At 42.9% G+C, this 11,227-nt stretch overlaps 1 protein-coding gene across 3 annotated transcripts; it reads right to left on the minus strand.

The window, feature by feature from the left end:
• Positions 1-2,325: 2,325 nt before the first annotated feature.
• On the minus strand, positions 2,326-9,127 carry PNRC2 (proline rich nuclear receptor coactivator 2). 3 transcript variants are annotated; one of them, XM_060141107.1, is made up of 3 exons: positions 8,996-9,127; positions 4,707-4,912; positions 2,326-4,408 (listed from the first exon to the last, which is right to left on the minus strand). In XM_060141107.1, the coding sequence occupies exon 3, from the start codon at positions 4,388-4,390 to the stop codon at positions 3,971-3,973; it is 420 nt and encodes a 139-aa protein (XP_059997090.1). In that variant the 5' UTR covers positions 4,391-4,408; positions 4,707-4,912; positions 8,996-9,127; the 3' UTR covers positions 2,326-3,970. The 3 variants fall into 3 exon arrangements, with proteins under 3 accessions (XP_059997090.1, XP_059997088.1, XP_059997087.1); XM_060141105.1 differs by lacking the exon at positions 8,996-9,127 and adding an exon at positions 6,492-6,634; XM_060141104.1 differs by lacking the exon at positions 8,996-9,127 and adding an exon at positions 5,804-6,105.
• Between the last annotated feature and the right edge of the window lie 2,100 nt (positions 9,128-11,227).

An 11,227-nucleotide genomic window follows, 5' to 3' on the forward strand; every position in this document is an offset into this window, starting at 1 on the left:
TGTTTTGGATTCCTTAGTTCCTTATTAGGATATGAAGTTTATCTATACATTGATTTCATCACTTGCATATTTGGTTTTTGTCTTTATTTCTGCCACATTTAAAACTTTGTGTAAAGTTACTCATCTAAAAATACAGAAGTGTTTAAGCCTTTAATTTATAAAGATTTTGAAAATATAGCAGAATATACCTAAGGGAGATATGAAACGGAGGTATTTTTACCCGTTTTAATTTTTCAAACTTGCCCGAGATCACACAGCAAGTAAGTGGCAGATACTAGATAAGTGTCCAAGGTTTTTCATTTGGTTCATCTTCTTTTTTCTTTTTTACAAATGGGGAAATTTTATAACAATACAATTAATATAATGGAATCTAGAGTTCACTTGGAAGATTTAATAGATTTATGAAAATTATTTAATTACAAAAAGTATTTGTAACTTTCTTGGATGGAAAAGGGGTTAAATGTAATCTAAGATCTCAACAGCTGTTGACTCACTTTCCAGCCTGGCTTTCCAAATTTCAATCTCGTGTTGCATTTTGACCATATTCCTGTTTACAAAATCCTGAGATAATTTTGAAGGGGAGGCTGTGACAGGAATAAAATAAGTGTTCAACTAGGCGGTCTATCAGAGCTTTTAGGAGTCCCAGGAGTGAATTGTCCTCTGATGAAAGAAGTCAGCAACCTTTTCATCTTCAACTACTGACATCTATAAGACATAGCTAGCTGCTATGGAAAAGGATCTTTTGGGGGGTTTTCCCTTTGTCCCTTCCTCCAGCAGTGTCAGTTATGTTTATTGTGTTGCTTCTATGTATTCCTAACAGTTGTTTCACCCTTATGTTAAAGATGGGGGATTCCTTTTTTATTTGGAGTACAAAGCAAGGCATGTAAATTCATTTTGTTGATAATTGACAGAGTAGTTTGTAAAGAAGCAAAAGGCCTCTTTGTGTCGTTTGTTGTAGAGCACATCTCTGAATGCTAGATAATTAAATAAACTGGTCTAGGATCCAAAAAATCTTGGATTTTTTTTTTTTTTTTAGGTTTAGTTCTGCCTGACAGATTTGTGGCTCAGTAGGCTTTCCTCATTTGTGTAAGAGGTTTGAGATGTACTCTATCCCACTTGGTTTACGAAGTAATTGCCTATGAGACAATTAAACACTAGAAAACTAGTGTTTTCCTTCAGTTATTTTCCACCTTGTGCTTCTGGGATGAAGAGAATTTACCAGAACTGAAGTGTAAAGATAGGTTATGGGCTCAAGATTCCATTGTACTATATACGCTGCCATCAAAAAGGTATGACAAGTTTAAATTGTAACACTGACAAGGCTCATGCTATGGCTGACTGCAGCCCTACAGGGTAGATGAGCTCTAACAACTTTTTGGTTCTTACAAGTACGATTTGAGAAATTCATGTCAACCATACTTCCTGTACGCTAACCATAACTTTATTAGTACCTTTCTAAGGTATGAGATATAAAATACGATTATTAACTTTTTAAGTTAACCGTAGCTATTAAAAATTTGTGTAAAGCCAATGTGCTCTTAATTCTCTGAACACTTTTACCACTGGAGTCAGTCCCAAACCAGGAATCTAGTATATACTGTATTTACATGTATACATCAAAACCTAACATAAAGATGCTTGGGATGAAAATTGTTGAATCGAGCGGGATTCCAGTGCAGTACTGCAAAGAACTGGGCAATTCTTGCCACTGTTAATAGAAATTACACTGGGAATAAACAGGAATAAAAGACTCATCATTTCTGCCAAATCAATTTCTTCCGACAGTTTGCATGAGAAAATACAACCTGGCTCTGGGATTCACTGCTTGCTTAGTGTAGAAATTAAAAGATTTTTCTTGAACTAGTTTGAGTTATCCTATCATTTGGAACGTATTTTAGAAAGCCAGTTTAGTTCTTGTCTTTTCTCTCCTCCAAGGTCCCCTTGTGAAAATTGTTTATAGAAAAAATAATTTGCAGAATTTCTCAAATTGACAAGAACTCTTGTGTTTACCGAAGTCATCTTAAAATGTAGAAGAGGGAGACAGGCGATTACACCTGCTTTACTCAATTTGGTATGAGATGAATTCAGAAGCTTTATGTAAATTTCCAAAGTAACATTCTGTGGCCTTTTACTGTTAGCCCTGCTGGGAGGAGGAAGCCACAGTTGCTTTTTTAAAGGTATAGCTGCTAATCCAAATGTCTTATCAGTTAGCAAATTGGTTGCCTCTTAAAACCAACGGTCCTACTGTTATTTCAGTAGGATTAATTATGTGCATTCTAAGAATATTACATGGTCGTAACAATTTTTTATACAATAAAAACAAGACACGGGAAAAAGCAATTTTATTTTTTAATTTCATGCTTCAAATTCCTGTATGTACATTAAGTACTATTATATAAACTTGTCTTTTATCATTATTTGATATGAGCAATATTATCTCACCTGAATTTGGAGAAATACAACTTACCCATTCTGCTTAAAAGTATCAAAAAAGCTGCCAAATGAGAGAAGAGGGCACCTACACTCATTCTAAATAGACCCCCCCACACACACACTTTCCTTTTAATTTACTACTGAGTTGGCTGTTACAATTAGCGCTTATCTTTAAGGTAAGCAAAACATGTTATCATGGTATTAGGCAAGAAATTGCATCTTTTGCAATGAGTGGTCCCCTGGGTTGTACCTGTTGACCAAAAAAAACACCCACTGGCATTGTACACTATACTCATAGGTTACACAAATTGATGAAAGCCAAAATTAATCTTTTAAGGTAAGAGGAACCCCTTAATAGTTAATCTTTGGGCTTAAGAAATTAAAATAATCCCATACTGCATTTCACATCTCAAAAATAGGAAGTGTTTTAGCAGCTTAAAACCTACCTTTTCAGTTATATAAAACTTCTTACACTAGGATTTACTTTGAAATATAGTTTACAGCAAGATCAGTTATAGTATACATACAGTGGCACTTTAGCACAAGGGCAAACTTTAAAAACAAGGTTTTTTTGGACCTTTAAAATTAGGCCATAGTATAAAAAGAGTCCATGTCTTACATTCAGCAAATTCATACTAAAATATTCTATTTTTGTAGGATAAACGCCAACAAAACTTTACATATGCTACAAGTTTATTACATATATTTACATGGCTCTTTCCTAGGTACGTAAAACTTTCACATTATATAGCTCCCAACTTTAAACAAGCTTTGCAGGGATGATTTGAAGCCAGATCACTGTAAGAATAGCTTGTGCAGTGCCATAATACTAAAATGTATTCTGAAAGCTACTCGGTGAACACCGAATACTATTTCTATATAAAATGGTTTCGGTGCATTTGTTGGCAGACACCTATCCACTGCATGTCAGTTACAGGGATAATGGGGTATACTGTTTCATTCTAAATAGCCCCTAGTGCCCTTTCCGCATTCCCCACCATACAGTTCACTAAAATACAACTATACTCTAAAAAAAATTCACATTTTCTTTTGGCAGTGCATCAGATTGTTGGCATATTACTGGTTTAGGACATTAAACTTTCAAATATTCAGCTAGTTTTCAACCCCTGTATGTCTTAACTGGATGCTTACAATCACATTTGCCAGATCTCAACAAGTCACTCTGCTGATCCGTGAATGATAATCTTAAATTACTATTTTCCCCCAACAGGCAATAGAAAAAGTTGATTCCTTTACCATTCCCCAAATCTAAACTTGACTGGTTTCACTTGAATGGTTACTTAATTGAGAACACTTAGTATTGATATGAAGTACAATTATCAATAATTTAGTTATTTTAACTTGCACTGATTCTACCATCACAGTGCACATAACACACAAAACAGTTAAGTCTGATTATATTTTCTACATTAATTAGCAGTTTTACAGATTAAATTCCCTAGTGAATTTGGTCTGAGACAATTGCCAATTATCCTTAAATATGACTAAATTTAAACACATAATACTTTATCTCATTTTACACCTGTACTTTAAGTAATGTTTTAAGTTGAAATGTCATTATTTCTTTATCAGAAGGATTAAAGGAAACAGGAACCCAGTGGCTTGGTGGTTTAGGAAGAACACTTGGTGATGGCGGCTCACTAAATTTGGCTCCAGCATAGTTCTGATTAGTTTGAGACTTAAAAAGTAAGGTGGGACTTGATAAGCTAGAGTTCCAGTTTTGATTATTTGGAAAATTTTTGTTCTTCCCCCCACTTTGCATGGCCTGCCATGCAGCTGCTGATGAATTATAAGTATGTCCTCTTTCCTTTTTCTTATGAACAATCTTCATCTGGGAATTCTGATCCTTGGTCTTCTGTCTACTAAGCTGTTGTTGGTTCTTACTAACATTTCTAGACTGAGGGGCTGGAATGTTATACCTCTCTCCACCACCCATCTTCAGCTTCTTTGTCACCTGTAAGTGAATGTAAACAGAATATTGAGTAGAATTCCACTTCAAATAGTTCAAAACTTTAAGAAACTTCAGTAGCTCCAATTTGTAACTCCAGAAATCTTGGGCAAGACCCAAATATGTGCTATTCGGCTGCTTCAACTTCACTATACTGTTCACACTTCATTACATGCACTTTATTATACCTTCCTAAGAACAGTGAGCTTATCCACAATTCTGAATAATCCTCTATTTAAAAATAAAAACAGTTTAGGATGAGTCCATCATAAAATGCCCCATTACAACGGGAAGGTTTTGATACCTTTCAGTCTGCTTTTCAGATTGCAGGATTTCCACCACCTGTCCTCTTCCTTGCTGCCACGCCCAGGATAATAGATGTTGCTTTCTGATAGATCCTTTCCTTTGTCTCAATACAGAAGTTTTCATGGGCCGATCTGCTGAGTTCAGCCTAGGAGCTGAGGCCAACATCTGAGTCTCCTCAGCACACAAGTTTGAGAGAAGTCTTAGCTAGAAAAGCAAATATTTCGTTATTTCAATTCAAAAACACAGGAAAAAGTGATCCTTTATATTTACTACAAAAATAGTGACTACTTCCTGAACTAAAAGGCAGAAAATAAAGTCTCTAAAGATGGCTTTGACCTTGTAACTGTCATCATTTAAAAACCCTCGAGATCCAGGAAACCCTGAGGAATCTGGGGAGGGGTGTCCGCCAAATCCCACAACAAGTTGCATCTTTTTCCTAGGAACCTTTCAGATTCTCTCACGGATTTTGTGACCAAAATGTTAAACCACGGAAGCATTAACTTTTACAGCCATGCCAAGAAATGGGCTTAAAATCTTTCCTAAAGACCATGTTTTGAAAGTCCCACAGAATTTCCCAGTCTTTGGACACATCACATATCTGTTTTCACAAAACCTCCTCTCCCAACGTGTCTACGTCATGCAGCTCTTCTTTTGGATATGAACTCTTGACTCCTCCCCGTCTTAAAATAAGTTTCACAAGACGTAACAAGCGAAGTCAGTTCTTAAATACAAAAAAATGCCTCCCTATCGTGAACATTAAACATTCGAGATTTCATTTGATATTCCAAGAAACCAAGTTACCGAACAAATAAGCCCTCTTCTTTTCGAAAAGGTGAGCGGCCCTTCCAGACTATGTTAACAGCCCTAAAGAAATTAGTTCCCGGATCGTGAGTCATTCCCAACGCGAGCCCGGAAAGTTCGGTTCTGCCGACAGCGCTGGGCTTCCGAGCGGCTCAGCGTTCCTCGAGCCCGGCCCGGGAACCCGCTCCTCCGGGCCGCTAGCGCCCGCCCGGCCTCGGATCTCGCCTCCTTTCCCCCAACAATGGGGAGCGCGGCCGCCAACATGGCCGCACCCGCCGCGCCGCGGCCACTCACCGACTTCGAACCCGGGACTACGGCGGCGGCGGCTCCTGCTCGGCGTCGAAGCCCCCTCCCCTTCCAGGGAGCGACGAGGCACGGAACGAGCGAAGCCCACGAGCACCGATGAGACCGCTGCAGGCCACCTCAGCGTCCCGACCGACCTTCCCCTTCTGCCTCTACCGACAAAATGGAGGCGGCGGTGAGCGCTAGAGCGGGGCCGGGGGGCGCGGCGGCCAATCAAAACACGCCTTTGCGCGGCCCGGCCAATGATACGTGGGCCGCCGCCTGTTGCTGAGGCCCGACGGGGCCGGGGGAGGGGAGGTGGTTGCGGCCGAGGGTTTGAAATCCTCCCCGAGAAGAGCATGTCGGGAACAACCGCCGCGGTACCGGCTGCCGTTCCTCCGCCGGCTACCGGGTGACACCGGCCTCTCCCGGAGGTGCTCTCCCGGAGGTGCCCGCCCGGCCTCGCCCGGCACTTACAGAACACGCCCAACGCCACCCCCTCGTGGCGACTCCGGGGCCCGAGCCCGGCGCGCCGGGGAAGGGGCGTCAGCTGCACGCCCGGGCAGCGGCTTTCACCCGGGCTGCCCGGCTCGCGGGGCCCGCGGCCCTTGGAACCCGATGGTTCCCCGCCGTGGGGAGTCAGCGAAGGGGCTTTGAGTTCCCGAGTTAAGTTCACCGAGTCGTGTACTCGATCTCTTACTGATGGAAGGTACTCCAGCAAGTTGATTTCTGAAGCTGGCCCCTGGCCACTTAGTCCTGACACTCCTGTCACTCTGTTCCCCGGCCACGGGGACTTCTTTGCAGCTCTCCAGCTTGCGGTTCCTCTGCGGTTCCCTCTTGTCCTCCCTGCCCGCAGCCTCGAAATTCTTGAGTAGTTGCCTCCCTTGTGAAGGCGTTTCCGACACAGGTGCGGATCAAGTTAATCAGTTCCTCTTTTGTGTCCCACTGGCCCTGAACTTCAGTCACACGGTGTGGCGGCTACGTGTCTGCCCCCCCCCACACACACACACCTCTTTCTCCGAGCGCAGAGCACACTGTAAGCACACAAGAAAAATCTGTTGCGAGAATGGGGCTCCCTTATTCCCCTTTCTGCCCAGTTTGTAAGTGAAAGCGGGGAGAAAAGGTAGAGTTCAGTTGATTATGCGACCAAGGTGCAGGGAAGAGGAAAAGGGCAACTTCTTTGGAGTAAATGGATAGCAACCCAGAGTTTGTGTTTTAAAGAACACCAATTTCTATGAACGTGTACGCATTTTTGTTACAGGATTTATATGTACTTTTTATAAGTCCCACATAATTCGTTTTTTAATCTTCAGTTTTTCTGCTACCATCATCCCCCACCCCTATGTTCTTGTAGCCATGGACCTTAATTAAGTTTCTTAAGAAAAGCAATTTAAAAGATGAGTTTGTTAATCAAATTAGTTTGGTGAAATGTGTAGAATAGAAAAGATTTTTGAGCATGGGTCTTTCAGCTGCTAATCATTATAGTCAAGTAAGATGTACATAGTAAGCGACCTTACTGAAAGTGTAATCTATTTCCTAAAAATTCAAGAGGCTAGACATCCAACCAGATTACAGCCAGGCTGTATTTAATGGATTCAAGACTTTGACTTAAGAAAAGACCCTTACAATATATTTTTTAATATAGTGATTTGTAAAATGAACAGTCTGGTTTCAGTCCGAGCACTTCTCTTTTCTAATTCTTTTTTATTATCATCATCTAAATATCTTTCAAATTCATCCCTCCTATACTCCTATCTCACCCTCCTTTCTACCCTCATGGATCTGATTGTGTTACTTTAAAACAACAACAACGACAAACACTGCATTGGCCCCAAATTGTATTACAAAATTAAATCACCCTCCGGATCTTACCTGTATAAACATACGGGTAATGTATTGGATGCTTGCAAACACACACACGGTGTACTGTATTGGATACTTACTCTGCCTCCCTCTGCCCTGTGCTAAATAGTTTTGCTTATATCATTTCATTTAATTTTCACAAATTGTGGAGTAGGTGCTATTTTGATCTCCACTGTACAGATCCAAACTCTGAGGCCAGTTTAAAGCTGAAAGCCACACACTAAGGCTCCAGAGCCCACCCTGTGTTCCCTGCAGCATCCGTGTCACCCCTGTGTCCTCCCCAGGGCCCCAAATGTGCTTTGCCCAGAGCAGACACTGACTGGCTGCTGACTGGGGTGCTGGGGAAGCTTGGGCAGGGTGAAGCCTCCATCTTGCCGTCTGGCTGAGCCAGCTTCTCTGCCAGAAGGTCAGAGTCAGGCTGCCCGCCAAAGACTGCCGTTAAAGCCTTTACCATGTCCCAGACTCCCAGGAGCCTCCCAATATAGCTCCAGCCTCATCCTTCATTAATATTTACCAAGTGCCCACAACAGCTCAGAACTGGAGAGCAGGAGTTAAAAATCACATCCTTTTCAGGACATCTGATACAGCCTCTGCCTGTCCCAGGCTGGGCTTTAAAGTCGATTCCACCAACATGATCCAATTAGTGATTCTCAGATCAAATAGGAAAATGTTGATATAAACAAACAGCTCTCAGGATGTCGATCAGCCACCAATACTGGGCACCAAATGCATAATAAATACGTGTGTTTAATACCAAGCATTTATTTAACAAAGATTTACCTGGTGCCTTCTTTGAGGCAGGCACTCCGCCAAGCCCTGGGAATACAGCAGTGAATGAGGCTCCATCGCAGCCCTAAACATCTCAGAAAGCTTTTCCCTTTACCACTTTTCCGAGAGGGAAGCTGATGTCTGAGGAGATTCATTTCCTCAGTTCTTCCCCAGAGAGTCAAGGACAGGCAGTGCCAATTGTATGCAAACACAAAAATCAACCTGCTAACACTGCGAAGGAGTGCAGGTTCCAGACCTTGGGCTCAGACCCTGTAGAATGGAAGGTAAAAGGAGAGGATTTCCACACTCGCTGAAATCCTTTCCCCCGAGAATGTTTTGCATTATGTATCTGTGGGAGCTAAAAATCAACATTACCCACCTAATCTGTAAGTAGAAGTGAGGCAAAAGACATTTCTGAAAGTCCAGCTTTGGAGAACTGGCAAGTTGCAGGCGGATGCTTATTCAATTTAGATCCCACGAGGGGGAGAGCAAGTGAGACAAACACCCGAGTTTGCCAAATATTTGGAACAAGTCTCTAGTTGAACTGACTGGCTTTCGGGCTGGATCACTTACCCCGCCACGGTGTCTATCTCAAAACAAGCCGGTTTGGTTCTGTTTCTTCCTCAAGCTCATCTATGAATTCAGAGGACAGCTTTGAAGGCTTGCAGGTCTGTCAGCTGATGGCTTATTTCATTTAGGGCAAGCAAGTTCTTGGCATCTGCCAAGAGGAAAGTGGACGGACAACCTGCCTGATGTTTTGATGTGCGTTAGGACTCTTATCTTGTTGCCAAACTGGTATCAAAACACGCGCACAGTGGTTTTGTTTCCTAGGGAAGCAGCTGCTGCATGCTCCCCAGTTGCTCACACATTCCAGAGCGGCTGCAAATCAGTCCTCAGCCATTACAGCCATTTCGGTCTAATTACTAAATGGGGCACAGGAAGTCAATGTGAAACTCCCACACTTCCTCTGACTCTGACCCAGCGATTCTCAATCTTCAGTATCTTTAAAGGGTTCTGCTGCCTGGACCCCCAGCCCAGGATCAGAATCTTTGAGGATGGGTGCTTGGGTGTTCCAGTTCCAGCTGAAGGCTGGCAGAATATGCCACTCCTAAATATGCCACTTTGGCATAATGATTATTTTGAGCTAAAGGCACTTGGAAAACAGCAGGTGCAGGAAGGGTGCTGTGACCCTCCTCCCCTTTTCTTCCTGAAAGCAGGAGAAAACGCCCTTGTGAAAGATGCCCTTCCTGGGCTTCCCTGGTGGTGCAGTGGTTAAGAATCCACCTGCCAATGCAGGGGACACAGGTTCAGTCCCTGGTCTGGGAAGATCCCACATGCCGTGGAGCAACTACGCCCGTGGGCCACAACTACTGAGCCTGAGCTCTAGAGCCTGCGAGCCACAACTACTGGAGCCCACGCGCCTAGAGCCCATGCTCCACAGCAAGAGAAGCCACTGCAATGAGAAGCCCGCGCACTGCAACGAAGAATAGCCCCCGCTCACCGCAACTAGAGAAAGCCCACATGCAGCAACAAAGACCCAACACAGCCAGAAAAAAAAAAAAAAAAAAAGATACCCTTCCTATACCAAGAGGAAAGAAATGTTTTTATCACCAGAGACGGGTGGTGGGGGCTGGGGAGGGTGTCAAGGCCAAGAGAATTCTGTGCAAACAGACCTTGTCAGAGTAAGTCTGGAACCAAGCAGACCCCTGTGGGCCACCCCTCACCCCTCCCCAAGTATTGATACAAATGCCCATTCACATCTCCTGCCTCTTGTTTATAGAAAAGTTGAAGTCTCCCAGGCCTCCCTGAGTCACAAAAGAGCAGGCTCAAGCAGCTAATGATTAGGACAATAGAGTCACAGACTCAGTGTCTGATGCACCTTCCTGAGTTGTTTTACAGGTACTGAAACTGCCACCAGAGGGAAAAAGCTAACTGCATGATGACCAGTTAGCTCCATCTTGAGCAGTACTGAAACTATGGCTAGCACAGCTCCAAGAACTGGCCTTAAGAGAATGGGATTAACACTACTGCTCATAATAATCTATATCTTTGTGGGCATCAAAATAATTGTAGCTTGTTCTGCCCATGTATGTAAAGGGGCGAGGCAACTGTCAGCAGGGAGATGCTACATACCCGTGTCGACATCTTCCACTCTAAGGATACAGTGTGCTATGTCAGCACGAAGAAGTTACAGAAGATGGACTTTCACCCATGATCCCATAGAGAGGGAACGATGTTCTGACAAGGGGGATTTCTGACAAGTGAGCAGCTTTTGGCAGATAAAAAGCTCTTTGCAGGAAAGAGCTCTTTATCTTTACACTAATCTTAAACCAGGCATCCCCATGCTCTACTCATCTCCGGCCCTAGTACCCCTTTTAAATCTTTTGATCACACAATAATTTGCCTAGCTTGTTGGTTCTTTCCCTAGATGAGTGAAGTAGACATGAAGAGTAAGTAATTAACAGATGACCGGATCTCTTTCCTAGCTTCCCCTTCAGTAATCTCTTGAACAAACCATGTGAACAAAATAACATCTAAATAAAGATCATGAGTCCCCAAGGAATTATTTTACTTAAAATTCATTTGGCCTTTGGCTTATTTCTAAATAAAGAAAGAAAGATCAGGAGGAGTGGACAAGCCTGCACAGGGGGGTATGGGGACGGCTCTGGCCCCCGATCTCAATGGTTAACTAACATTACTTCCCTGTTTCCTTTTAAAAACTTTCATGGCCGAGCAGAAACTTCAGATGTGGTTTTGGAGGATGCTGAGTCCACCTTCTCCCCAGATTGCCGGCATTCAGTTTAA

Source organism: Lagenorhynchus albirostris, chromosome 2 (genome assembly GCF_949774975.1).
Source record: "Lagenorhynchus albirostris chromosome 2, mLagAlb1.1, whole genome shotgun sequence".
In the NCBI taxonomy this organism is placed as follows: Eukaryota; Metazoa; Chordata; class Mammalia; order Artiodactyla; family Delphinidae; genus Lagenorhynchus; species Lagenorhynchus albirostris.

Coding starts and splice junctions, on each gene's coding strand:
- PNRC2 (XM_060141107.1), bottom strand. CDS start 4,390: ATGGGTGGTGGAGAGAGGTATAACATTCCAGCCCCTCAGTCTAGAAAT.